Below are 25417 nucleotides of genomic sequence, written 5' to 3'. Positions count from 1 at the left end.
TTGCAGTCGGAAGCGAGGCACCGACGTTGGTGCGGGGAAGACACCACCACCACCGCCCCTCGATCCTCACGCCTCCAGAGACTGAGACTGAGATTCGGATCCAGATCTTGGTCACATAACCATCAACCCCTCATACTCGAGTTTCTTGTACATTGTCCCATCCTACATCTGGCGCGTGGCGGGCTTCCCCGACAAGAAGCTCGACACAAAAAAACCATGGTGTCCTCCACCCCATATCTCGACGCCCTACGCAAAGACGGCTTTGTCAAGATCCCGCATCTGCTGCCACCACACGTCGTGTTGGCGCTAAAAGCATCTTGCAAGTACACCACCGAGCGGGCAAGGAACGGTAAATGGCCATACGTGCGCACCGTGCCCAAGCAATACCCACCCTGGCAGGAATGGCAACCAGGCGACAACATATGGGGCGTCCAGCATTTGCTTCACCCGGACATGAACGTCCGAGACACTTTCGCCGAAGTCTACTTTTCGGACGAGATCCTCGACGTGGTCAAAGAGCTCGTCGGTCTCAAGGGCGACCCGGAAGGCGACGACAAGCTTGTGATGGAACTGTTCAATCTCCTGGTCAGTCCTGCCGACCAGGTTGACTTTGAGCTTCGCTGGCATCGAGACGACATTCGGCCCGACGTGACGCCTGAAGAAGAAGAGAGACAGCTCAAGGATAAAAGCGCCGAGGGTCAACAGTTACATGCGCAGTATAACATTGCGCTTTTTGAAGACGCATCTCTCATTGTGGTACCGGGCAGTCATCGGCGAGTAAGGACCGAGACGGAGAGAGAAGCAGCCCCCTACGAGCCAAATCTACCAGGCCAACTCCTGGTCGAATTGCAGCCTGGAGACGCGGTCTTTTACGACAGCAACATCCTTCATCGAGGTGTCTACAAGGGCATCGACACGTCCAAGGAGCTGGGTCGGATGACGTTGCACGGATCCGTGGGATTGGCAGGCCATGGAACCGAGCGTGCCCGACAAGTCTTGCAGCATGCCGTTGGAGACTGGGTCGACAGAGCGCAGTTCTCGATCGAGGGACGCAAGGGCGAAAGGGCCGAGGCCATGCGGAAAAGATTGGTGGAGATGGGTAGTGGGAAGGATCTCGGGTATTCGCTGTTGGGATGAGGATCCGAGACTGTCGTAACGGCTTCATCATCGAGCGGCATCCCTGTGAGGGTTCAACTGGTCCTTTATCGGCTCTTGCAAAGAAGTTCTGAAAGCGTCCGCATCGTTCAGTAGGATGGCACCTTTCGTACCAGTTGCTCCTGCGTTGAAAGCTTCTCGTACGAACCGTCTTTCTCAAGATTCTCGCTCAATGTTTGTTCTCTTGATATTCTCAGAAGCTTGATACTCCCATAGGTCGAGAACAGAAGCATTATGCTTCCACCATGTCAGCAGGAAGAATCTAATCAAAGCGATACGACCTACAAGATTATACCCGTGACTGCATTCAAAGCATAGCTGCAGTAAAGCCCACCTATACCCACGCTCGTAAATAGATGCGTTATCAACTCGCCCGTCAGTGGGATATCATGCTTGACATCGAATGCATATGTTTGGCGGAGGTGATGCAAGTGTATGTTCAAAGAAACAAGGACACCGGTGGCGACCACCCAGTCGAGCAGAGTGAAAACTTCAAAGGCAAGATGGACCAGCTGTTCTATGGTCGAGCGTCGAAGATCATGAGTCCACCAGCGAAGGCAAGAAATGACCAGTGTCCAGCCAAACTAAGCAATGTTCTGCATTCAGCATGCGAATCGTGTAGAACTCACACTCTAGATGGGATTGGCACTTACCGACCACCAAACAACGCCATACGCAAACTCGGCGCCGAAACAAACAGCAGAAAAGGCCGCAAGGATCAGAGCAATGAAGCTTAGGACAAGCTGGAGTACCGCGACGGCGGTGAGGATAGCTGGACGCACCGGAACTGTCATGGTGGCCAAAGACGACTTGGACGGCAACAGCGGCTGAATTACTTCTTACCAGCCAACATGATGTTTCTCTGGCCTTTAAAGCTTTGCGAGGCAATTGCTTACGCCGGCTAAGGTGGAGCGTGGCCGCATCAGCCTGTCGTCATGGTATGGACACTGACGGATTACAGTCGTCCGAGACTCTTGAGCGGATTCTTCCAGGCCTCGAGGCTGTGCAAAGCGTACATCGTATTCGGTTAGAAAATGCCAGGGGATCCGGCCTCGCAACAATTGCCCACTGGGCTGCTTCGTACAACAAGTCTGCGGGAGTCTTTGTCCGCTATGTTGGATGAATAGATAGCTCGGCTGCAAACGAGCCCTACTTCCAAGAGGCTCCTGAAGCAGGGACTGCGTGCATGTCAGGGTGAAAAGCGCCACAGGCTGCCTAACTTGCAGTGGTTTTGTCGAAGGCATACATACAAGTAGACTGGACTATGCCCTCGCTGTTGGATTTCTTCAGAACGCGGTCGAAGGCAACGCAACCGAGAGCCGAGTTGAGAGTCTCGTAACATGGTAACATAATGCCGCTGCACAAATCATGTACAATTAGATGAGTAGAGTACCGAAGCACGGAGTGGAGATGTGTGTGCCGTGGTTTGCCATGTGTGCCATGTGCCTCTCTTTCTGGAATTTGTTTCGTTGCCGTCGCAGGTGCTATACTTACCCGTAGCCGCTACTGCAGAGCACTCCGCTGTCATAATGCCCGGGTCGCCTGCCCGCAGTCTCCCACCTACTAGACTTGACGACTCGACGACTTCACTCACTTGACTACCTTGTCTACCACCAAGACGAATGAACCACAGAGTGTCATCCAGATGTGTCTAGGTTGCTCTTCGATATAAGTTGTCGATTACTCCCACATCACCTCCAGCGTCCCAAAATGGCCGCAGACTTGTCTGCCACCAAACTCAACGCAGACAGCCATGTCCTGCTGGTAATGCACCCCACTGATCGGGCACCGTATGCAAAGTCAAGTGTATCTGACGGTGCGACGACAGGACCAACCACTCCTCCGCCTCCCCCATGAACTCGTCAAACGCAATTTCAGAAATACCCAACGTTATGTGGAGCGAGAGAGAGACTACATCCTTCCCGCCCTCAAGGATACCGCAAATGCTGCACTCAGCTCGTCACAAACCACCGAGCAGACGCTGGCCTCCCTCGATGCCATGATTCAAAGGATGCAGAACTTCAAACGCAAGTTGGAAAAACTACACATCGAGGAAGAGGCTCTTCATGACCATTCGGCCAAGCGAATCAAGCACTTACAAGACTTATACGACATTCCTTCCCTGGTGGACGTCAAATACGACCAGTGGTCACGAGCTCGTCTCGACCGCCTCATTGTCGATTACCTTCTCCGCTCAGGCTACTCAAAAACAGCCATCTCACTCGCTGAGACCAAGCAGATCTCTCACCTGATTGACCTTGACACATTCGTTACATGCCATAAGATTGCTTCGTCACTCACCCGCGGCGAAACCAGGGACGCCATGGCCTGGATAAACGAGAACAAAAACTCCCTCAAGAAACTCGTCACAGCGCCCCACAAAACCACTGACCTCGAATTTGAACTCCGGTTCCAACAATTTATTGAACTGGTCCGCGCAGGGACAACCGCAAAGAAAATGGAGGCGAGAGTCCATGCCCAACAGTACCTGACGCCGCATATCGCGTCCCGAAAAGTGTCGATCATGCAAGCAGCTGGTCTATTGGTGCAGTCACCGGACACAACTACCGAGCCATATCGCACACTGTTTGCCCCATCGCGGTGGCACCACTTATCCAACTTGTTTGTCGAAACCCACCACACCTTGCTGTCCCTACCAATTCAGCCACTGCTTCACGTCGCACTGTCAGCGGGTCTCTCAGCATTGAAAACTCCTGCATGCCACAGTGCCTATAACCCTGCCAGCTCTTCAACGCCGGGTCACGCTCGTATCGCGACGAATTCCTCTTTGTGTCCGATCTGCAGCATGGAGCTGAACGAACTGGCGCGCGATGTCCCCTACGCACACCACACTACTAGCTCTGTTGAACCGGATCCTGTTGTCTTACCCAACGGGCGCATCTACGGCCGTGAACGGCTGGAAGAGTTGCAGCGAAAACTCGTCATGGCTGGCGGTGGCGGACTTGGTGGCGAAGGCGGCATGCACGAGGTACAGATTGGCAAGGAAGGGGAAGTGAGAGATCCCACGACTGGTCAAAGTTTCACTTGGGATCAGGTTAAGAAGGTTTATATTATGTGATGGAACAGGTGTCTGGGAGAAAATGGTCACAAATAGCACTATAAGCTGCTAAGGACTGGATTGCAAATAGGGGGCAATGCTCTACCTCAAAAGATAATGGGATGTTATCTAACAGACGCCGAGGATCTCAACTTGTGCTACCACTCTACCCGAGGGCAGACTTGCCATCACCCTACCCAAGGCCTACACTGATTCCATGGCAGGAGACAGCACGATCTTGGTCTCTTCTCTGAGAGGAAAACCACCTCCAACCATAGCCTCGAATACCGGAAGGCAACCAGAAGGAAGGAGACCTGAACCAGCTCAAAGAGGACCAGAGGGAGAAAAGAGTTGGAGGGAAGGGACGAGCCCTAGAGGCATCGACTACAAGATGTAGTACAATATACTCCGATCTTCGCTGAACCCTCGCCAGGCCTGTTACTTGGGTCATGGTCATGGTCCGTGGACAACGCAGCTGGTGGAGCGACAGGAATGAAATGACGAGGAGGAAATGAGATAATGACCAATTCGAATGAAAGCTGCTGGTGGATAGTTTCTCGACTTGTCTAGCCAGCCACCTAGGTATGCTATTTAATCAGTCAACTTGTCGAGCGTCCGATCAATCAGCCCATCGTGGCACCTTTGGAAAGACAGAATGAATACCTCCTTTATACTCCGACTCCGGCACACAGCACTCAACGCTCAGCACTCGGCTCTACTCTCCCCCTCCACCTGCACACTGGCTTCGACGGCGTCGGGGAAGGGGAGGAGGAGAACAAAGGAGATAGGAACAAGGGGAAGTAAAGAGAGGGAAGAACCAGGGGAATATAGATGCCATCACATCATCCACGCCCTCACCCTCCCTCACTCACATCCACACCCCATCGCCGCAGCAGCAGTAGCAGTAGCAGCAAGCAAAGCGGTGGATGGTGGATGGGTCATTCGACACACGGGACCTAGGTAAGTAGGGAGATAGGTGGGTAGGTTCTGTAGCAGGCAAGCAAGAAATAAAGAAGACTAGCACAGAACTCGTTTCTCATCTCGATTCATTCATTATTCTCAAACCAATACCTCCGTGCCCGTGTGTACGCCCCGTGAGCATTAGCATGAGCATGACTACGACCGTGTTGCGAGGAACCACCACCACCACCACTATCTACCAGCAGGAACAAAATAGAGCACAACGAAGGAAGTAAGAAACAAACAAAACATTAAGAACAAGATTGCGTGCCTTTTGGCCCTGATGCCCCGATGCTCCGATGCCCTGCTGGCCTCATCCAGGACAAGGCCCCTACTCAACCCTCAACCTCAAACTCAGACTCAGACTTCAGTACTTGCTCTGTCCACCACATCAAAGTCGTCACCGTGCATTGCCATGCTAATCACCACAGAAAACTGACATTGCAGACATAGGAAAAAGGTGGTAGAACCGACGCCTGATACAATCCAGATGATAAGGACCCTCGACTTTTTTTTTTGGTGGTTGGAGAGCAAAGGTGCAAGCGACAAGGAAAACCGTGATCAAGGGAAGATGCGCCAAAGTCGTCGTTGATTCGTTCTCAATTTATCCCCCCATCGCTCGAGCACAGCCTCAACGTCCTCTATGACGCTGTGGCCGCTGCCGCTTGTCTCGTGGGGGTCGTTGCGTTCAATCCGGACGCCGCAGAGGTAGAGGCAGTGGGGCCTGGAGTGCTGGACTGATCTCGTCTCCTGACCGAGCCTCGGAGGCTCATGCTCAAGCCGAGATTCCTGTGCCCGTGGCTGATTGACGAGGCATGGCGGTGACTGTGACTCAGGGTCGAGACATCGTGTTTGCCTGCAATAACGATATCAGTAACCGGGTTCGACAAAGTGCATTCATTAGGGGGGGACAAAGGACGTACCATCACAACATGCCCTCACATTCTCCAGTCCTCCATTCCACGCCGCCTCCTCCTGCCTCAGCATCTCCCTCCTCAACTCCTCAGCAGAATCCTTCCGCCCATCGCTAACAACGCTGGCATCGTAGATACTCCCCCCTTCACTCCTTGTGCCGCTAGGGCGTGTAGGAGTGTTGACCGTCGCCTCGCTCACTCTAGGCGTCCGTCCAGTCACTGACCCCAGCATACGCGAAAACCGACTCACGCTGCTAGCGCGAACTGTGCGATCTTTGTCAGGTTCTTGAGACTGTTCCACCCGACTTCGCCGCACTGTGGAGTTTGGAGCGGTGCGGCTCGCCGTGGAGTCCTGAGGGACACGCGTGGTACTGCTGGCTGCCATCGCGCCGGGCGGGAGCTGTTGGCGCTGGGTCCCCGAGTTACGGTGGGAGCCTCGCGTTGTACGGGAGTTGTAGCTTGAGAGACTCATTCGGCTATTGCTTGGAATCAAGGTAGCTCCATAACCGGCGCCATTCACGTTGAACTCTTCCAAGTCATCTCGAGTAATTTCATTCCCACCGGCTGCATATTGACTGTTCTCCTCACCGCGGAGCAGTAAGTAATTGAGTGCATTGAACCAGGTCTCATGTCGCTGGCCGGTGCTCGCGGTAAACCTGACGCGTCTCCCGGGGGTGATCACCTCGAGGCTTTTCCGATGCAGTCCCGGCGGCATGGGATTGTCGTCAGGAACGACATGAACGCTTTCTATGAGCACGCTCTTTGCCCTCAACTCACTCCTGCCGGCTGTTTGGGGGTCCTGGTCCGACCAGTAAAGAGTTTTGGTGTAAGGATGCACCCAGAAATACCGGCGATGCCGGGTCTCGGACATTTCAGACCGCCCGGCCTTTCGTGTGTATTTCCACAGGAATTCACCGATCATGGTCTGCGTGATGGCTTGAATGATTCTTGGGTCGGTACTAAAATTGTGAGCAGAGACTTGTCCTGTCTGGTGCATGTTGAAGCGTTCATCTATTTCCGAGGCGAACGAGGAAACTGAGGAACGACGCGATATCTGAGAAGTGACAGTCCCACGCTGTGTACGGCTGACATTGGACGTCCGTGGCTGATTGCTGTCGCGAGTGGGAGACCGCACAGACTCTCCTGGAGTGCGTGGCCGACGCATTGCAGAGGCGGGGAAAGCTGGTGGGCCCATAACCGTTGATGTCTGACCTGAACCGCCGAGTTCTTTGGTGGGCGATGCTACCCGGCTGCTGGCCTTAGCGATCACTTCCTTATGATCAGCTGGGAGAGGCGGATGTGATGCTGCGCTGGATACTCGCTGACTTGACGCGCTAGACGGTCGCTTGATGGGAGATGGGGCTGAAACTGGCGCCGTGGCAGTGAACTCTGGGCCTGATTTGATCGTGAGAGGTGCATTCGCATCACTCATCAAAGCTCCCTCCGTTGGAGTCAACGGGCTGAGGGGACTGGTGACATTCTGTGCGGACTCGCCGTTTGGTGGAAGTGTTATGGGGACTGCAGTCTTAGGGCGAAGAGCCTCGTCGATCTCTTCAGCTGTAAGAAGCGTTTGAGAGCCACGGTCATGATTGGAGGTGGGGGGCGGTCGTTCTTCCTGCGCCGTTTTTTTCATTTCTGATCCCAATGTCCCCTGGGGTTGACCCCTGTTGCCGGACACATCTTTCAAAGGAGCACCTTCCTCAGCAAGAGGCTCTTTGACCGTTCTCTCTGGCTCACTCGTCTCATCCTCTGCTATTGTGGGAACTTGCGTCTCCTTGGATTTCGCAAAGCCCAAAGCAGCTGCAGCAGATGCGAGAAGCCCCGTTCCAACGACGCGTTCTGCCGTTCGTGGACGGTCTGGAAGATCATCAGCTTGCGTTGAAGCCGAGACGCCATTGAAGGTCGGTTTAGCGGGAGACTGCACGGGCTCAGTTGTTTGAGACTGAATGGCAGAGAAGGTGTATGGCTCGGCTTGCGTCGGCTGAGGGGTTTCTGGAGACACTGGCGTGGTATCATGCATTACCAGACCTGAGAATTCGAACCTTGTGGGTGTCCGCGGCTGAGTCGCAGCATCGACCTCGGAGTGAATCATTTCTGGACTCTGGGCCTCATCCCAGACAGTTTTCGGAGGCGTGATGAACGCAGTGTTCCTAATCGGACTTTCTTGTAATCCTCTCTGCGGAGTGTACTGCGTGCTGTGGTCGATATGCTTGACTGGTGAGGTTGGCACTGTCGGAGGCAATGGGAAGTCAGAGGGCAATGGCGAATGCGCCCTCTCGCTCGAGGGAGAAGGTGTCTCCTCAACAGGCTCTTCTGCACGGCCACTCTGGTCAGGTAGATCTCGTTCTGGCTCCCATGAATCAGTCATCGTTGCAGCATCGACCATAGCAGCCCTGACAGCGCTTTTTGGTGTCTCTTGCTGTGTAAGCTGTCTAATTGGCGTATAAACAGGGATGCCCGGTGTAGATGCGACGGAGGCTAAGCTGGCTCTCCCAGGAGTTCCAAAACTCGCTGTCTCGTCGAGCCCACCTAACTCTGCAAACAGACTCTGCTCAGCAGCGGGTGGGCTACGGTCACTGGTGACCGTTGCGGGAGAGTCTTGAGACAGAGTGTCCGAGTACAGATTAGTCGGTGTGCTGTCGGTTGGAACTCTGGATTGGCGAGCGAATGATTGCCGTCCATTTCTAAGTCGGAATTTGTGAGTTTGTGTCACCACCGGCGTTTTGAGCGCTTCTTCCTCTTCTCCAGCAGAGGTGGAAGCGGTGCTAATGAATGACTGACGATCTCCGGCAGGCTTGAACGTGAGACTGGGTCTTGGACGACGAGAAGAACCTGCCCCTCGACTATGCGAGGCTGTATCTTCTGTCTCGGTGAGGTCGTCTGTACTGTCGCCGGCCAGACTTTCCGCACCCGTTTGGAAATCCTCACTCTCCGTCGCATGTCTCTCATCTGCTGTTTCAAAATTGCCTTCTGTCTCGTTCGCCGTTTGGTATGCATCGCTTGCATCAGTAATGCCTTCACCGGCAGACGGCACGGCCAAGTGTTTCTGACTGACGGGACGACTTGGCGTTTCGACCGCATGATCTTCCCAGTCATCGTCCTCGAGTTCCACATCGGTCCGCGCCCTTCGGCTGCCGCCCAGCATATCAGGACGGGCTGGTTTCTTGAAAGGGTCAGGTTTGGTCTTTTGGCGTTTGCTTGCACTACCCAAAGAACCGTCTCCCCGTCGTTGCTCAAGCTCATCTCGGGCATCTTGAAGCATGCGTTTGAGTTCAATCTTTTCAGTCTTTTCACGATGGATGTTGTTCTTGAGATTTTGGATCATCCGATGGGCGTGGTGTAGAGAGCTACGTAATGTTTCCGATTCCAAAGCTCCTGGCCTTGGAGTAGCCTTAGTAGGGGATGGAGGTGGTGAATGTTCTAGAGCTTCAAGGTCCCTCAGGTCCTCTTCATGCTCTTGATTCGCAGGAGCCGCATCCGGTTGAGCGCCGCGCAGGCGAGCAGCAACAGCTCGGGCGAGCTCCTGGTTTTGTGCCGTCAACTCGTCAATCTTGTGCTGTAACGATGACCTCTCGCTGTCGCCCAAATCTATTGTGCGTTTCAGAGTATGCAGCTCGGAATCATGAGCTTTTTTGGCAGTGGCATGATCAGTGGTTAACTTTTCATGGGCGGCTCTCACTTCATCCATTTCACTTTGTATCCGGCTTTTCTCGGCGGTTGTGGCGGCTAAACTTGCAGTGAGCCGCTTTTCGCGGTCGGCAGCTTCACGGGCAGCTGCGAGCAACTCGTGGGTTTGGGTCTCGAGATTCCAGTTCTCGTCCTTGTACTTTTGTTCGCTCTCGTCCAAGGCTCGCAGACGCTGCGAGAAAAGAGCAGCATCTTTCTCCAGACGGTCACGTTCGGACTTGACCTCCTTCAACAGCTCATCTCGTTCCGCCACGGCACTTTGTAGTTGTCGAACCTGGGCGAGGAGAGAGGTGCTGATATCGGCCGCAAACTGCAAGTCATCGCCCCGATTGCTCGGCTGATTGCGCTGGCGCCGGCTAGGGGCCATAACTTTTGAAGGAGATGCTGTCGCCTGGCTCGAGTAGATGGCCTGCTCCATGCCGGGCTTCTCTTCTGCGCTGACAGCTCTGGATTTCGGGCCCAGCAGTGCCCGCGCAATCTCTTTGCCCACGTCATTATGTTCCTTTTCTAGATCAGCCAGTCTTTGCCGCAACTCGGGTGTAATCTCCGCCTCGCCTTGCTGTTCTTCCACTTCGCGCAGCTTGTCATTGAGTTCTGACTGCTGCATCAAGAGAGACTCGCCCAGCTTCTGCGCGTCATGCAAGCGTCGCTCGGTTTCAGCAAGGTGCGCCATGAGGCTCCGTTTGACCTGAGAAGGGGACAAGCTTGCGCCCATCGCTATGGACTCGGGGTCGACCAGGCTGGAGTAGCGGTGGCCGTGGAATGACTGACGGGACTGGCCATCGTCGACAAAAGGATCTGCGGAGTCGTCCATTGACGTGTGTAGACCATAGTTGAGAGAGTCGTCGCCAGGCACTACGTCCGCAGTGGCCATGGCAGGCAAAGGTGAAACGGGGTGAGACAAGGACAACGCGAGTGTCGATTATTGGCAGTGCATTTGTGCAGTTGACGTCGGTCACATCCAGGCACGGGGGACAATAGTTGGGCGACCTGGTGCTGGGAACGAGGGGACAATGCAATCGCGGCTTGATTCACAATCAGAGACAGAGGGGTCCTCGCGGTGACGGTGACGAGTGCGAGCCCAGTGTTTTTGTCGGCTTGTCAACACAGAAAATGCGGACTCGGTCAGGGCGAGTTGCGGTGATTGGCCAGGCGCTATTGACGCGTTTTCGCTCTGGAAGACCAACAAGTGGAGCTTCACAAAAACCTGTTCTCAGTGCTCACCCAGGCAGTGACACGTGGAAGCCATCCAGGCCAAACAAACAATAATATGATGGTAGCGAGCGTAAGGATAGTGCTGGTGGGCGATGATGATGACGGTGGGAGTGGTGATAAATGGGTCAGTGAGGAGCTCAGGTGCTTCCTTGGAGCTGAATCTCAATGTGCCGATGCCGAGTTCAACTCGTCGCTGGTGGAGCTCGGCTGCTGCAGGTCGTGCATTCGAAGTTCTACAAAATGGCACAAATCACACGTACCAGAGAAAAGCTACCTTTTAGCTGCAGGCGAGCACGACTCGGCCTGGACCGACGGACAAGTTTCTCTGGACGCATTGGAATCGAGAAATGCTCGAGTTGCAACATCTCAACATTTCATATTGAATTCAGGCACACGGGCCCTGTCACGCCGCAGAGATGCCTGTCGACTATACAATATGTACAAAATTCCCATTCAAGGGCTTCTATGAACATGATCCGCCCCCCAATATTAGCTTTCTGTACAATCATCGTGGCGGTGTGATAACCATCACAATGATGGCCCCCACACAATCAATTATCGCGGCGGTATCGAATATTATGGACTGTGTTGCCGCATTATTGAGTACAAGGAGCAATGCTGGCTCCTCCCGCCGGTTGGGGTATTTTGTCCATCGGGAGGACATGTTGGAAGACAGGTGGTGACTTGGCTCATGAGAACCTCTGGCTCAATGGTTCCTTTTCCCTGAGCCCACCTATCCGTTCGAGGTCGAGAGATTGAAATCGCTCGCCGTCTTCCTTCTGATAAGGTGGCAGATTCTCCTGGGTGAGCGGCTCCATGCCGACACTTCCCGAATCGGTAACGTGGACCACGACGACACGTCCTTTCTGCAGGCCAGACTTGCCCTCTTCGTCAGGGAAGGTGATGTGGATTTCTGGGACTGCTGCGGATGGAGGGCTCGAAGAGTTGTGGATCAAGTTCATCTTTTCATCGTAAACAAAAATGGACTCGTTCTTGTCCTGGCGACCGAAATGGCTGATGGATGGAGAGCGATGATGCGACGTCTGGTGGTGAGTCGGCAGTAGTGTCCCTCGCTGGCTGGCCAGTCGTCGCCGACGAAGGTAGACGAGGGCCAGGGAACACAGGGCAGCCATGAGCACGAGGGTAAAGAGGACAAACAGTAGCTGATTCATGGAATATGGTGGTCCGCCGTCCGTGAAGTCGGATCCATCACGACGTAGAAGATATGCGTATTTTAATGAGCCCATGACCCCAGCTCTGCAGTCGTCGTAGGCTCTTGAGGCGTCCTTCGAGGACGCAGACGAATATAGATCTAGCTATGAGGCTGAGGTGAGGGCCAGTCGGAGATCGGAGTCTGGCACTGCGATGGGAATGCGGGATGGATTTGGGGGCCGCGGGCTGATCGTGAGCTTCTTAAGAGCGTCGAGGTCTCAGATCAATCGTCCTTTGTCAGGCTGGGAGGTGTAGAAACTGCTGATAAGAGTCCGAAAGCCAATGCAGAGTCTGCAGGAAGTCCGAGCAGCACGTCAACGCGGGCACGGCCTTTTTGGCACCAGGCGGAAGCAACCTTATCTCCAACACTGTGAGCTAGCGGGTAGATTGGGAAAGAACGGACGGCGAGGATCCAGCAAAAGAGTGAAGCTGGATGCTGCCAACAAGCGTAAAGCAGAGTGCAAGAAAAGAGAGGGAGGAGAGGATTGTGTAGAGCACCAAACTTCGAGAAGAGTTGTTGATGGTAGAGAGGGAGCGACTAGCAGATGATAATATTATTGACAAAGGCCGCCTGGCTTGCTGGGTGATGTCGATGGAGCAGCGAGTTCCACTGCGCAGATCAAGCCTGACACTCAATTTGCCGGGTTCTGGCCTGTGACAGCGAGTCGAAGAGAGTCTCAGCGCCCCGCCCACAACCGCCCAAGCCATTTACAGGGCACATGCTGGGCGCAGGCTGGGCCTTTGCAAGCCACAGTGCCGCCCAAACGGTCACCAGCATCCACAGCCTGGCCGGGGTTCGGAGCACCGATGGCACCAGAGGCCACTCGCCGCTTACCCTGTGGTGGATCGACGCTGCCAATCAACAGCCCCAATCTCGCTGGGCGCCTTGACTGGGCCAATAGGGCCCAGGTCCCGGGTGGAGGGAGCCACGTAAGGGCCAGCAAAGGTCGGCGCACGGAGCTTAGAGCTACGATCCATCTCAGTGGCTAGGCGTGGGAGGCTTGGAAATGGCAATCCATCAACAAACAAATCACACTCGTTGCCACTTGCTCTTCATTTCCAACTGTGAGATTATCCATCCTTTTCTCCCTGGCTTCCTCTCTCGTGAAACAACTTGAAGGAACCACGGAAAGCAACGATTCCACGAGTATATAAGTCCTCATCCTTGCCACCATTTTCAGAGAATTTCGATGGCTCCTGTAAGCGATATGTTCAAGCTCGGTTGTTCTCCCGGGCCCTCTCACGGCAACGCCCCTTGGCTGCCTCAGCGCGCATAAAGCAAACTCAGGATGAGTGTCCAGTGTCCAGTGCCCTTGAGCTTTAGGATCCACGGAAGCAGAGCTAGGATGTACCAACGGATATCGACATGTCCCAGTCTATATCTCTAGCTCGCTGCTGGGACTGAGGGAATACATCTAGGTGGGAGATACCGGTACCTAGCACACAAACTCTGGCCCTCATATCTCTGGTGGCTCATTCTGCTTGTTTGCATGAAAGACCATCCCAAGTAGCTAAGCCTGCCCTGCTGCACGCACCAATAGCTACTGTACGCTGCCAGAGTGCTCTCGGTCCGCCTGTCCAAGCAGTGACCGTCACTCTCTTGCCACGTCACCATATTCTGCCGTTTCGTGTCTTTTGTTCCGGGGCAGGGCAAAATCCTCCGCACATGGCCAGTCAGTGTAGTTTTGCATAATGAATCAGCCTGGAAGGATCCAACCAAGAGAAATCAAACAACAGAGGAGAGGGGAAGAGCATGGAGACAGAACCCCATCTGATTGTCCCCCGTGTCATCTCTGAGTCAGCTCATCAGGCTACAGCTGGGTGAACTGATGCTACTGGCGACCTCAGGACCTACTTGATACTTCCCACATGGGAGTTGTTGAGAGAAGAATCATGTGGAACCACCCAAAGCAGTCAGATGCACGCACAGGGTTGTGCCGTGAAACCACCAGAAAATCCAGAAAGGGCTCAAAACAATTACTACCTACAAGTAGGCACAGTTGGCTTGGACACGTCGTAGCAGCATTACCGAGAAGCAGTAGGAGGCTGACTCCCTTGGCTCCCTCCCCCTTGCAGTGCTGCGACTTTGGGTTTCTGGACGTGTTGGCGGTCAGCCTAAACTCTTTGGGTCTTTCCGAAGAGCGCTGGGAGTAGTCGCCCTCAAGGTTGGAGGCATTTCTGGGTGGTGGCCCCCGATTTGTTGGCAGATGGGCAAGCACCCAGAGGCTCCAGACAAAGAACCCATGGGCCATCAGCAAGGCAAGCCACCCGAAGACGCCAAACGGCAGAGGCCCACTGCAGTGGCACCTAGAACTTGGAGAAGCAGCTGTGTTGGGCTTAGGAATGCCCCGATTCTGAACGGGTTCTAGCCTAGTGGGTGCCTAGCCCTTCTGTCGATCTGGGGTGGTGCCGCCTATCTCCCCTGCGGCCCTGCCTTGCCCTGCGCATCATCCAAACGGCTAGGCCTAACTCTCTCGACCGTCACCCGCTGGAAACTCTTTGTTCCATCATCCGCTCAACTTTTCTGATACATCATCTTTGGCCCTTCACCGGTACCTGTTTGCCAGTCTTCTTCGTGTAACCCGTTGTGCTGCACCTTGATCGTTTCTTCCTCTTCGTTTCTTGCAGCCCAGATTTATCCCTTCCTTGTTAGCAGGCCCTCTTTTTCTCCTTGGATTCTGTTTGCCCTTGCTCCACCCTCCAACCCGCATCCGAATATCTCAGGTCGTCTCCCTCCCTCACCTGCGCCCGCCACCCCACCCGAATTTGCGACTCGCCTTGCACAAACCCGGCGACGCAGCATTCCACAACTTCCACCCCTCGTCCCGTCATATTTTCCATCCCTTGCTCCATGCGCGCAAGCCGTGGTCGAGGCGCATGTCTGCTGGCAGATATTCCCTCGCCCGTGTCCTGCGGCTACCCGTCTACGGCGCCATCAGGCTCAGGCCTTGATTTCTCATTTGCCCTGCGGCTGCCTGCTGGGAGAATTGTACCATTGCTTTGCTGGCCAACGAAGGGGTACATGACTCTGCCAAACCTTGCTTCGTACCGATCACATCTCCTCCTTCTTTAATTTCTCGGCCTCCTTCCTTTTCTCCTCCTTGTATCTACAACGGGGTATATTATAATTTCCCGCGGGTTGGTGTACATCCTCTCCCTGCACATTCACAAATATTGGTACACATCCGCCCCTCTTGTCCCCCGGGATCATATTATCTGCACGCACAAGCCCCAGCTGACTCTACTGCTGTCGATAGTCGATAAACTACTTCCTTTCCCTTTTCCTTGCTGGTCCAGGACGTCCAGTTCATATCCTCAAGAACCCCTCTCCAGACCAACAGGCCCTCTGCACATTTCACCCCGCCACGCACACTTCGCCGACCGACCAGCTTGTCCCTTTGTTCATACTTTGAACTGCAAAATGACCATGATGGAGACCGGAGCCACACTAGACACGGTGAGTGTTCTTGGGGATCGAACAGAAGTGGGGGCTGATGACTGCGTGTCAGGCGAGAAACGGCCGAGTCGCAGCATTTGAACGGATTCCATCCTCCAAACAGCCTCTTGGGCAGGGCGCCGATTACGAACTGGGAAAGAGTGCTTGGAATGCTTCAAGTCGAATATGGGGCACCAGCAAGTCCTTACTCGAGGCCCGCGTTGATAGCGAGCCGATAAGGCGTATGTTGGGGCCTCGCGAGGCTGACATGTCTACTGACCGTTCGCTAGCATCCCCCATCCGTCAAGGCTCTGTCTCAAGTTATGGTCAATCCAAGACCGCCTCATCTTCGTTACTGACGTCCATCGACCTCAACGATGAAAATGCCTCCCAGTCGAAGATGCCCTGGGCCCAGACCTCGTCCACTATCGGCTTTCCGTCAAGACAGAGAGGCCAACCTCTGTCGCCAACCAAGCAGAGACAGAACCAGATGCTGGATTTCGCCGTCAGCGGGAACAATGGTGGTCCGCAGGAATCGAGCTTGTTTGCGGGCAGTGCTCCCGACGTGGAAGAAACTTCGTTCGATGGACCACATCTCCGCCGCGCCATCACAGCCGGCCCTCGTGTCCTCCCTTCTCCCAGCCGAGCCTCCACTTTTGGCCGTAACCAGGTCGATGCTCAAGCTCAGGTCTTCAACTCAAATGCCTTCCACTCGAATGGCATCTTTGCTTCGCTTCAGGAGTTTGAGGATGGACAGGGTCAACCTCTGCACGGTCTTTCGGCTATCAATGGAACCACCGACGTTTTGCCTCTGCATGACAGTCATGGGGTGACGAGGGAAATTAATGGGATGACGGCTGGGAACCTCTCGCGCTACAACCCTGTCTCGCCCACGTATGCGAAACGGAACGGCCGGCTGTTGAATGCGGAGCATGTCGAACAATACCATCCATCCTCAAAACAGAAGTACGACGAGACCGTGAGAGCTCTGGAATTGTTGAATTTTGATCAGGGCACTGCTCAAATTGCTCCTGTCCGGAAAATCCCGTCACAATACCAACGCGATATCCATCACGGCCCGATACAAGCCTCTTCTCAGTCGAGCGCCCCCTTCCATCCGATGGAGAGCAACTTTCAACCGCCAATCGCACATGTCCCAGATGTTGGTTCACGGTTAGATCCCCAAGCGGCTCCACATTATGGCGGCTTTCAGTATGGTGGCCGTGGGAACCTCCCCTCACTTCAAAATGAGTACCGGAGCAGTCTGAATAGTCCATACTACTCAACCACTGGCACGCCTCCAACAGGGCCTCACTCAATCCGCAGCACTCCGGGAAGTGGTGCCTCGAGCCGTACCTCGCATCACGACCCCTTCATGTTCGACCGCAAGTTTACAAATGTTGAGATTTTTGGCTATGATCAAGCCATGTATGCACCCGCATCCCTTCAGGCAGCAGTGGGCAACGGATTTCAGTATGATACCCAAATGCCAGTCCAGCCAATGCGAATGAATCCACTGGCACATCCCTACATCGGGAATGGACATTCCGGGATCACCAACTACCCTGCGGGCCCTCGAATGCCAATTCGCGAACCCGACCAAAGTCACATTGTCAGAAGCCCTTTGCTTGAGGAGTTTCGTATGAACAGCAAGACTAATCGACGATTTGAGCTCAAAGATATCTACAACTACGTGGTCGAATTCAGTGGTGATCAGCACGGGTCGCGCTTCATTCAGCAGAAACTGGAGACGGCCAACAGCGACGAGAAAGAGCAGATTTTCAAGGAAATCCAGCCAAACTTGCTGCAACTCATGACAGACGTATTTGGGAACTACGTCATTCAGAAAATGTTCGAACATGGCAATCAGACGCAGAAGAAAATCCTTGCCCATCAAATGAAAGGCCATGTCCTGCACTTGTCGATGCAAATGTATGGATGTCGTGTGGTTCAGAAGGCTTTTGAACACGTCTTGACCGACCAGCAAGCCAGTTTGGTGAAAGAATTGGATGGACCCAATTTGCAAATACTGAAGGTTGTCAAAGATCAGAACGGCAACCATGTTGTGCAGAAGGCCATCGAGCGTATACCAGGTGAACATATTCAGTTTATTGTCGACGCGCACAGAGGCCAAATGGCCAAGATGTCAACACACCAATATGGATGTCGAGTGGTTCAACGAATGCTGGAACATTGTCAACCACAGGCTAAACGGGTGATTCTAGACGAGCTTCTCGAACATATTCTCCCCCTCATCAGCGACTCCTATGGGAACTACGTCGTGCAGCACATCATCCAAAACGGTGAGCCTCAGGATCGTCGCCAGGTTGTCAATATCGTCCTTCAACAGCTTCTGGCATTCTCCAAGCACAAATTTGCCAGCAATATTGTGGAAAAGAGTATTGATTGTGCAGATGAGGATCAACGTGCACAGATTCTTCGTGGCTTGACAGCACCAAACGAGCAGGGCGTCAGTCCAATTCTTGGATTGATGAGAGACCAATATGGCAACTATGTCTTGCGTAAGTCTGGCGATGCCCGACACCCACCGTCGACTTGTACTAATTTGTCTGTAGAAAAGGTGTTTGGCCAGCTGCAAGGCTCTGATCTTCTCGCGTTAAGGGCGGATATGGAGCAGAACTATCCTGTTCTTCGCCGTACCAGTTATGGCAAGCAGGTCACGGCCATTGAGAAGCTTCTGTTTGGCGGCAATGGACCATCTACTACTTCGACAGCCAGCAGCCGCAGCTCGACACTACCTAGCACGAATGCAAGCAGCACCGTCGACGGCGAGACCCCTCCTTCGCATCCCTCGGACATCAAATAGCGGCATTCAGAGCTTTCAACAAGTCACTTTGCGGTCGGACACGCTGCACACGAGTCCTTCGAAGTTCTTCATTTCATCTTTAGCCTTCACTTTTCCTCGCGACCACGTGAGGAGTTTTGGAGATGGTGTCTGACCGATGCATGAGACATCCGACTGTGGCGCGTTCGATATAGAATTGTCACGATACCCAGACACGTCTGCTGCGGTTCTATATGGGTTTATTCAAGTAGGGAGTTTTGGGAATGGATCGGTATGACGGAGAACATATTTTCCGCCGGGTGTCATACACCTGGCAACATCTGGAACAGTTTTTATGAAATGACATTTGACGACAATGACTCTTGGATACCCCTCAGACTTTAAGGATAAGCAAAGGCAAAGAGGGGTGAGGCGGTATGGGTATATATTGTTTTGGTTGACCAAGGAAGATGGGATCTGTATTGTTTTGGCATGAAGCATCATGAGAGGAATCTCTGAACCGCGTCTCATATGGAAACAAAGGATGATTTGAACACGGATTGGATTCTGGGACCCAGATGCAGGGGCCCTCATGGGCTCTGTGGCAAAGGAGGAGCGCGAAAGGAACTTGGGTATTATGAGAATATGGGAAATTCTTGCATTCAACTGCCATGATGGTCGTTTTAGTAGAGGTTTTGGCGTGAGTTCTTCGTGCCCGGTGCCGGAATACCTCGTGCACTGCCAGAAGCTGTCATTCATTCGTTCATGCTCGTCGTTAATCTGCTCGGGACTCAGATACCAACCTCATGCCGGTCAATGAGGTACGTGTCCAACTGGCTGTTGTCTTGGGAACTGCATTTCAGGACGACAGGATCCCAAGGACCATCGGGTAGCAGGACGTCAACTGCTTCCACCCGCCGACATGCTGAGGGAAACGACACTCGGCTGATTGGGAGCGACTGGAGTTGCGCATAGGCGACATCCAGGCCGGGGAGGTCATCGTCGGACACGTCGGAGCTGCCGATGTCGGCTTCTTCCACCGCCATGACCTTCCTGGCAATCTGCGCGACGAGGGTAGCGTCCCAGATGCCCTCTTTGCGCGGCACATCCGCGATCAACCGGATGGCCTGCACTCGGAGGCAGTGCACCCGGCACTTGACGGCGACGTAGAACAACGGCGCCATCAGGCCCATGTCGGCGATCGAGTGCGAGAGCCCCTCCTCGGTGCCGAAAAACTTCTGACGCACCTTGCTCGTCAGCGCGATGTGGCGGAGGTCGAGCGTCTGCGCGACGATGGTCGTGAAGCGGGCGGTTTGATGGTCGAATCTCGACTCCCCCCGCGGGTCGCAGCCCGTGGTGGCGACCATGATCTCGGCCATGGTGTGGTAGACGCACAGCAGGCGGTGGGCGAAGACCTCCAGCCCGTTCATCGTGGACCGGAGCTTGGCCATCGTCCTGTCATGAATGGATTTCCAGGCCTGGAGATCGCGCGCCACGTCCTTGGGCTGACAGGGAGGCGAACAGGTCCCGTCGGACGGAGTTGGGGATTGCCGCGCGTGAGGCTCTGTGAGTCGGCAGATTCTGAGGAGCAGGAGTTCCATGTATTCCCTCGCCTGGTGCGCCGAGGAGAAGGTTGCAATCTCCAAGATGTGTTTCGAGCCATCGACCACAGTCCAAGGACGGGGGGGTTGTTGTCCGAACAACATCGACTGCACGTACAGTCCTCTCAGATTGCGCACGATCCAGTCATCAATAAAGGAGCGGTTGGGCCTGCCGTCAACGCCCTCGTGACTGTTGGAGCTTGAGAGGGCTTCGAGGCAGTCCAACATTCTCAGTCCGTGCTCCAGATGACTCCTGGCGGTCTGGTAGTGGCTGCGAAAGAACTCCAAGTGGATGAAGGCGATGCACGAGAGGAGACAGAGTCGGAGCGACGTGCGGTCGCTGGCCATGAGCCGGGGCTGCAGGTACTTGATGGCCTTGTTATATTGGACCAGGGCGAACCGCTCCTCGCGCTGCCGCAGGAGAGACACATCCGCGCGCTTGTGGACCGAGCATAGGGCCAGCACGGCATGGGTCACGGCCAGCTCGGCGGCACTGGCCTGGAACAACAGGGCGTTGCCAGCGTCCGAGAAAAAAGCCCCCTGGAGCTTCCTGGCCGTGCGGCACCAGAACCACTCCAGATGAGCCTTTTCGTCGGCGTCCAGGGCGCTAGCTGGGTAGACACAGAAGGTCCTAGGACGGGCGAGGGTGGGGTCAGCACGGTACGAGTATTCTGCGAGAGCGTTCCTCGAGAGCTGGGGACGATGGCGTTGTTGGGATGTATTATTCCCATCTCCTCCTCGTCCTCGTCCTCCGCCTCCGCCTCCCCATATCCCATAGCCGTCGCATTTGCGTCCTGTGGAGGTGCAGCGCCGGCATTCCGGCATCAGCTCGTCACATTTGATCTTCCGGATTTTGCAGGTCCTGCAGCCGGTCTTCGACTTGGTTCGACAAGACGGAGACATGACGGGTGTTGGTTGTGGAGGCGTACGATCCATCGCCCGGTGACGGTGCTCATCTCGCCTGGAGCCCTTTCCACCACGATGTCAACGGCTCAATAAAGCCTGGGAGCATGCGTGACAGGGCAGAAAACCAGCAAATCTCGGTCTGAGTTCTTTTTCTTGGGATGGATCATGGTCTTTGCTCAGCCGAGTAGTTGGGACGGACGGTGAGGTGGGTTGTTTAGGCGAGCCATGGCCGGAAGTCTCGTCCTGTTGCACCCACTGGGACGCCTATCAGCCTGTTGTTCCGATTAGTCGGTTCGGCTTCTTAGCGAATTCATTGGCAGCAGCAGCAGAGGCAGAGGCAGATGGATCCCGTGCAGAGTCGGAGAAGAACAGTCTGGCTGCTTATATTAGGGATTAGTTGGCGGTGGTAACGGATGCTCTTAGGGGAGGTGGCCTGTTCGCGACTATATATCAGCAGACCGCCATTCTTCAGTTCCGTTTGTCTGTTTCATGCCTCCATCGTGACTATGCTTGTCGTAGGGGTTTGGGGCCAAGTAAGGCCGTCCTTCTCGCTCCCTGCATTTGCTATGAGGCCCCTACAACACCAGAGGGAGATGGCTAAGGGCCCAAACATGTGATGCTCGTCAACAACATTACTAGTAGCATCCTGAGGCTTTTGGCGAGCGAATCCTTCTCGACAACACGCAAGATTGCACTTCGCCTACGAGGTACGGAGTACTCGCTACTCGTGCACACCTAGCCATGAACACCTGCTTTTAATAACATCATCATCATCATCATCATTATTATTATTCGTGCGTTCTCGTGGCGTGCCTTGTTTTCTACCGAATACACGAGAGACCCCTCGACTAGCTGCTCGTAGCAACAGTAGCGAGGCTGATCTTCAGAACACGGGCCTTAGCCCCCAACGCCGTTGTGCAAGAAGCGGGACCAGGGGAATTGGACGGAGAACGCGCCAATGCTGTGGGACGCGGGAAGCAGAGAAATGGCCTCCCTCTCCCTTCGAGGCGTTGATCACCATGTTGATGCCTTGTTCTGGGGGGCTCCAGATTTGCAACGGTCATAACTGTCGCCGTAGCCCGTGCCTAGCCACAGTCACCATGGGCTTTTGTTGAGTCCCTCTGTTGTTTGTCGATGCTACAGCACTGGCTTGGGACAGACAGAGATAAGGGACGACAGTGCGAGTAGGTAATCATGACTACGCCCAAGAGCCCCCAAGAGCAAATTTCTTTGTTTACAAACCCCCGTGCCCCCTCCCAAGCCTCGTCAGCACAATAGTCGTAATGTCGCTTGCTCCCTTGTCTAGGATCTGCGACATGGATTCCAGCTGCAATTTTTTTATTTATTTATTTTCTTCCAACCCGAGGCCCCTCCCATGCCGCGTGGGCTGAATAAGGTCTAGTAGAAGCACGGCACCCGAACGGATTGCCGGCAAGAGGACCAGATGGATCATTGAAATGGACACTGGATGGAATTCAGCCTGGTGGAGCACGGCAGGGAAGCAGACGACTACGACTACTCGGTCCTAACGAGGATTTGTAGCAAGTATGGTAATCTTCTGGCTAACCGCCACCCGAGTGCTTCACCAGGCTGGATGAGGCTACACCCATCCCATTTCAGTAACTCACTCTCCCTTGTCCCTCAACGCCCATCTCGCACGCTTTGCCTCATCCGGGCTTCATCGAGCTTGGTTTCTCTCTGATCACCCGTCGATTAGCCCTGGGTTCCGCCCCCTGTGGCTTCAGCCCGGCGTCATGGGTGCGACGCCAGGTGGATGCTCCTGGACACTAGCCCCAAAGCCAATGTGGCATGGTCGTGTCTACCAGTTGGGAATAATGCTCAATTGCTCAACGGCGCGGATGTTCAAGCCATCGTGACCCCCCCCCCCCCCAAAAACCCGTTCGTCGTGGGAATAGTCGTTTCCGAAAGAAATCCTGCTTCCTCGCTCGCTGACCGGTAAGCTGCTACCTATCTGATCCGGACCAACGTGCAGTTCACCTGTTCTCTCCGCGTCTCTTATCGAACGTGCCAGATGCGTAGTCCACGCCGTGGTTCTCTGGTACAGGATTGTTGGGGTTTTTCTGCTGCTGGGTCCTCGCTGCCTAACTGTTAGGTGGCACTGAAGAGAAGGGACCGACCGGATAAAGGCATCTTCGCATTATGGCTGCTGCGGTGGCACCGGTAGAGCTACCCACGGGACGGCGCTCCTACTACAACACGACGACACCGGTCGACATACACGACCCGAATTGGATTCCGGTGCTGGACAGCGCTGCCTACAAACCGCCCTTGTCCCCGACAGAGAAGGAGGTATCAACCTACCCTCCGCCGCCCGCCTCGTTCTCCCTCTTCCCGACCCAGGCCAGCTCTCCAAAGCCGCGCCCAGGCTTTTCTCACACCTATTCCAAGAGTTCTCTGGCACCCGAGAGCGTGGCGTCGGATTCGGACTCGAGGTCGCAGAGCCCCCAGGACAGCATCGAACCATTGCCCAGCATAGGAGGTCCTGTCCAAGCTTCTCAGGATGGCACCGCGAAGGGCCATAATCGTCAGACCACGTCCACCACCGCGGCGTCGAGCGAAGAGAAGATATCGGTGAATACAGAGGGTCCTGCAGACAACACGGGCAGCTCCCCCAACAGCGACGAGCACGAAACTGCAAGTGTCGTGGAGGAGCGAGAATTGGGTCACCCACTGCCGCCCCCGGAGCCGTTTGGAGAGTCCATGGTGAACCCATCCACTCGGTCGTCGATGATTTCCACCATGACCAAGAAGAGCACGGTGCTCCCACCGACATCCAAGTATAACCGAAAACATGTGGCATCCGTCGCCACGACAGCTGGGCGGCCATTAGTCCCCAGTCTGCCTCAGACACCGCAGGAGTCGCCCCGGCTGGGACCAACTATGCCGACGACCACTCCCGTGGCTCAACCTCTACCATCTCCGAAGTTGCCGCCCACCGAGGCGCCTCGACAGGCCGAAGCCTCGCAGAAGCTTCAACCTACAAAGTCGACGGCGTCTGAACGGCGCCAACGAGCCCTTCATTCACACCCGTCAAACGTCTCGTTACGGTCACAGCGCAACTCGAGCTCGGATGACGCCGAGATCATCCCACGCCCTCCGTCCATCCGCAACAAATCCAGGAAATCGACCGACTCGCGAGCAACCACACCGCGATCGACCATCTATGATTCCCAGGTGCCGACGCCCGCACCGACAACACCACTCCCTCAATTACCGCCCGGAGCACAGATTCGAAGGCCGTCGACACGCGAAGGCAATTCGCAGAGGGCGATACAGGCCCCCATCGAAGAACCGGTCCCTTCCACAATGGCTTCTTTTCGACCGTATGAACACGCAGAGATGGCGTCGTTCATGGCCGAGAAGAACACGATCATATGCCGACGATTCGACGCCGTGCACGTGAGACTCCTCCTGTGCCTGCAAGACGAGATCTCGCAGTTGGAGAAGGAGCTTCTGAAGCTGGAAAGCTCGAACTCGCCGGGCAGTGCGTCGGAGAAGATGCTGCAAAAGACGCGAATCCTACGAGAGCTGCGGAAGGTGGTCGCAGAATATGGTAAGATGAAAACTGTCGCCGGTCTCGTGAACACGGCTAACCCTGTCCCGTAGATCACCTTTTCACCACGTGGAGCAAGATGCAGGCCAACAAAGTCAGCGAGTCGACGACCAAGGAGCTGAAAGAATGGCTCGCAAAGCCCGGGACCAGCATCGAGGCCGGCCTGGGCATCAACACGCAACAGGACCTGCAGTGGCTCGAGAACACCAAGGACCTCAGCAGCATCGAACTCGGCGACAAGGAGGCGGACCCGGCCACAGACAAGGAAAATGCGAGCCAAGAGGTCGGCGGGAGCGGTGGAGGAGGTGGTGGGAGTAGTGGGGGCGGTGGTGGAGGAGGATTCATGGCATTATTTGGGTGCGGCGGCAAAAGGAAGTAATGACAGTGGCTACCTATGTTATGACTATTCTGGATGAAACCGGATGGGAGCTTTTTGCAGGCGTCCTCGTACACTATATGCATTTGATTTGGGAGGAGGTCCTCAGAGAACGGGGCATGACTTTGGTATATCCACCTACGGGCGGGAAAAGCATTTCGGCGTTGATGATTGAGTTATTTTCTTGTGCATTTATATATATGTCCACGGCCCTTTGGGGAGGTTCTGCGGGTTGTACATGGATGGGAAGAGGATTGTTGAGATAGAGGTAATGATCCTATTTCTTTCTTTCTCCCTGTGTCTCTGTCTCTATATTGTATCGAGGTTAATCTTCTAGTAAGCTCCCTAGAGAGATAAGGGCGTCCGTATCGTCTCGTACCTGCATAAGGGGACACGCGAATGATTACCCAGTCCAGTCTAGATCGGATCTTGATGAGGAGGGGGGGCGGGTGTGGTATTCGGAGTCTAGCATCGAGATGGGATTAATTACCCCGGATTCTGCGTTGTTATTACATACAAAAAAAGTCGCCTTTTTTCG

General features: G+C 54.5%; 8 protein-coding genes across 11 annotated transcripts; 4 read left to right on the top strand and 4 right to left on the bottom strand.

Annotated features, from left to right (window-relative positions):
• Positions 1-95: 95 nt before the first annotated feature.
• PV07_06963 (uncharacterized protein) lies at positions 96-1436 on the top strand. The gene has a single exon (XM_016394001.1). The coding sequence runs from the start codon at positions 217-219 to the stop codon at positions 1135-1137; it is 921 nt and encodes a 306-aa protein (XP_016247420.1). The 5' UTR covers positions 96-216; the 3' UTR covers positions 1138-1436.
• On the bottom strand, positions 130-2561 carry PV07_06962. 2 transcript variants are annotated; one of them, XM_016394000.1, is made up of 4 exons: positions 2406-2561; positions 1809-2333; positions 1441-1739; positions 130-1392 (listed from the first exon to the last, which is right to left on the bottom strand). In XM_016394000.1, exons 2-4 carry the CDS (start codon positions 1947-1949, stop codon positions 1245-1247), a joined length of 588 nt encoding a protein of 195 aa, XP_016247419.1. In that variant the 5' UTR covers positions 1950-2333; positions 2406-2561; the 3' UTR covers positions 130-1244. The 2 variants fall into 2 exon arrangements, with proteins under 2 accessions (XP_016247419.1, XP_016247418.1); XM_016393999.1 differs by having other exon boundaries at positions 1809-2561.
• Positions 2562-2733: 172 nt separating this feature from the next.
• PV07_06961 (uncharacterized protein) lies at positions 2734-5233 on the top strand. Its single transcript, XM_016393998.1, has 2 exons — positions 2734-2919; positions 2984-5233. Exons 1-2 carry the CDS (start codon positions 2866-2868, stop codon positions 4232-4234), a joined length of 1305 nt encoding a protein of 434 aa, XP_016247417.1. The 5' UTR covers positions 2734-2865; the 3' UTR covers positions 4235-5233.
• Position 5234: 1 nt separating this feature from the next.
• PV07_06960 (uncharacterized protein) lies at positions 5235-11088 on the bottom strand. The gene is made up of 2 exons (XM_016393997.1): positions 6097-11088; positions 5235-6029 (listed from the first exon to the last, which is right to left on the bottom strand). The coding sequence occupies exons 1-2, from the start codon at positions 10646-10648 to the stop codon at positions 5815-5817; spliced, it is 4767 nt and encodes a 1588-aa protein (XP_016247416.1). The 5' UTR covers positions 10649-11088; the 3' UTR covers positions 5235-5814.
• Positions 11089-11297: 209 nt separating this feature from the next.
• Positions 11298-12733, bottom strand: PV07_06959 (uncharacterized protein). The gene has a single exon (XM_016393996.1). It carries the CDS (start codon positions 12234-12236, stop codon positions 11679-11681), a length of 558 nt encoding a protein of 185 aa, XP_016247415.1. The 5' UTR covers positions 12237-12733; the 3' UTR covers positions 11298-11678.
• A 2001-nt stretch (positions 12734-14734) lies between these two features.
• PV07_06958 lies at positions 14735-19234 on the top strand. Of its 3 annotated transcripts, XM_016393995.1 has the most exons (5): positions 14735-15378; positions 15459-15658; positions 15711-15879; positions 15928-18159; positions 18214-19234. In XM_016393995.1, the coding sequence occupies exons 2-5, from the start codon at positions 15623-15625 to the stop codon at positions 18462-18464; spliced, it is 2688 nt and encodes an 895-aa protein (XP_016247414.1). In that variant the 5' UTR covers positions 14735-15378; positions 15459-15622; the 3' UTR covers positions 18465-19234. The 3 variants fall into 3 exon arrangements, with proteins under 3 accessions (XP_016247414.1, XP_016247413.1, XP_016247412.1); XM_016393994.1 differs by having other exon boundaries at positions 14735-15339; positions 15711-18159; XM_016393993.1 differs by having other exon boundaries at positions 15711-18159.
• PV07_06957 (uncharacterized protein) lies at positions 18445-21326 on the bottom strand. The gene has a single exon (XM_016393992.1). It carries the CDS (start codon positions 20957-20959, stop codon positions 19214-19216), a length of 1746 nt encoding a protein of 581 aa, XP_016247411.1. The 5' UTR covers positions 20960-21326; the 3' UTR covers positions 18445-19213.
• Positions 21327-22825: 1499 nt separating this feature from the next.
• PV07_06956 (uncharacterized protein) lies at positions 22826-25182 on the top strand. The gene is made up of 2 exons (XM_016393991.1): positions 22826-24503; positions 24557-25182. Exons 1-2 carry the CDS (start codon positions 23090-23092, stop codon positions 24880-24882), a joined length of 1740 nt encoding a protein of 579 aa, XP_016247410.1. The 5' UTR covers positions 22826-23089; the 3' UTR covers positions 24883-25182.
• Positions 25183-25417: the final 235 nt, after the last annotated feature.

Source organism: Cladophialophora immunda (genome assembly GCF_000835495.1).
Source record: "Cladophialophora immunda strain CBS 83496 unplaced genomic scaffold supercont1.4, whole genome shotgun sequence".
NCBI classification, from domain to species: domain Eukaryota; kingdom Fungi; phylum Ascomycota; class Eurotiomycetes; order Chaetothyriales; family Herpotrichiellaceae; genus Cladophialophora; species Cladophialophora immunda.
Note: the sequence above shows the minus strand (reverse complement) of the source record. Positions and strands in the feature narration are given on the sequence as shown.

Excerpts from the sequence above, each read along its gene's own strand:
- PV07_06963 (XM_016394001.1), top strand. The coding sequence starts at position 217 with ATGGTGTCCTCCACCCCATATCTCGACGCCCTACGCAAAGACGGCTTT.
- PV07_06962 (XM_016393999.1), bottom strand. The coding sequence starts at position 1,949 with ATGACAGTTCCGGTGCGTCCAGCTATCCTCACCGCCGTCGCGGTACTC. Across the intron at positions 1,740-1,808 it reads ATGGCGTTGTTTGGTGGTCG|TTTGGCTGGACACTGGTCAT; the intron begins GTAAGTGCCAAT and ends AACATTGCTTAG. Across the intron at positions 1,393-1,440 it reads GCAGTCACGGGTATAATCTT|CATAATGCTTCTGTTCTCGA; the intron begins GTAGGTCGTATC and ends ACATGGTGGAAG.
- PV07_06961 (XM_016393998.1), top strand. The coding sequence starts at position 2,866 with ATGGCCGCAGACTTGTCTGCCACCAAACTCAACGCAGACAGCCATGTC. Across the intron at positions 2,920-2,983 it reads CAGACAGCCATGTCCTGCTG|GACCAACCACTCCTCCGCCT; the intron begins GTAATGCACCCC and ends GTGCGACGACAG.
- PV07_06960 (XM_016393997.1), bottom strand. The coding sequence starts at position 10,648 with ATGGCCACTGCGGACGTAGTGCCTGGCGACGACTCTCTCAACTATGGT. Across the intron at positions 6,030-6,096 it reads TGTGAGGGCATGTTGTGATG|GCAAACACGATGTCTCGACC; the intron begins GTACGTCCTTTG and ends TCGTTATTGCAG.
- PV07_06959 (XM_016393996.1), bottom strand. The coding sequence starts at position 12,236 with ATGGGCTCATTAAAATACGCATATCTTCTACGTCGTGATGGATCCGAC.
- PV07_06958 (XM_016393994.1), top strand. The coding sequence starts at position 15,623 with ATGACCATGATGGAGACCGGAGCCACACTAGACACG. Across the intron at positions 15,659-15,710 it reads CCGGAGCCACACTAGACACG|GCGAGAAACGGCCGAGTCGC; the intron begins GTGAGTGTTCTT and ends ACTGCGTGTCAG. Across the intron at positions 18,160-18,213 it reads ATATGGCAACTATGTCTTGC|AAAAGGTGTTTGGCCAGCTG; the intron begins GTAAGTCTGGCG and ends ATTTGTCTGTAG.
- PV07_06957 (XM_016393992.1), bottom strand. The coding sequence starts at position 20,959 with ATGGATCGTACGCCTCCACAACCAACACCCGTCATGTCTCCGTCTTGT.
- PV07_06956 (XM_016393991.1), top strand. The coding sequence starts at position 23,090 with ATGGCTGCTGCGGTGGCACCGGTAGAGCTACCCACGGGACGGCGCTCC. Across the intron at positions 24,504-24,556 it reads GAAGGTGGTCGCAGAATATG|ATCACCTTTTCACCACGTGG; the intron begins GTAAGATGAAAA and ends CCTGTCCCGTAG.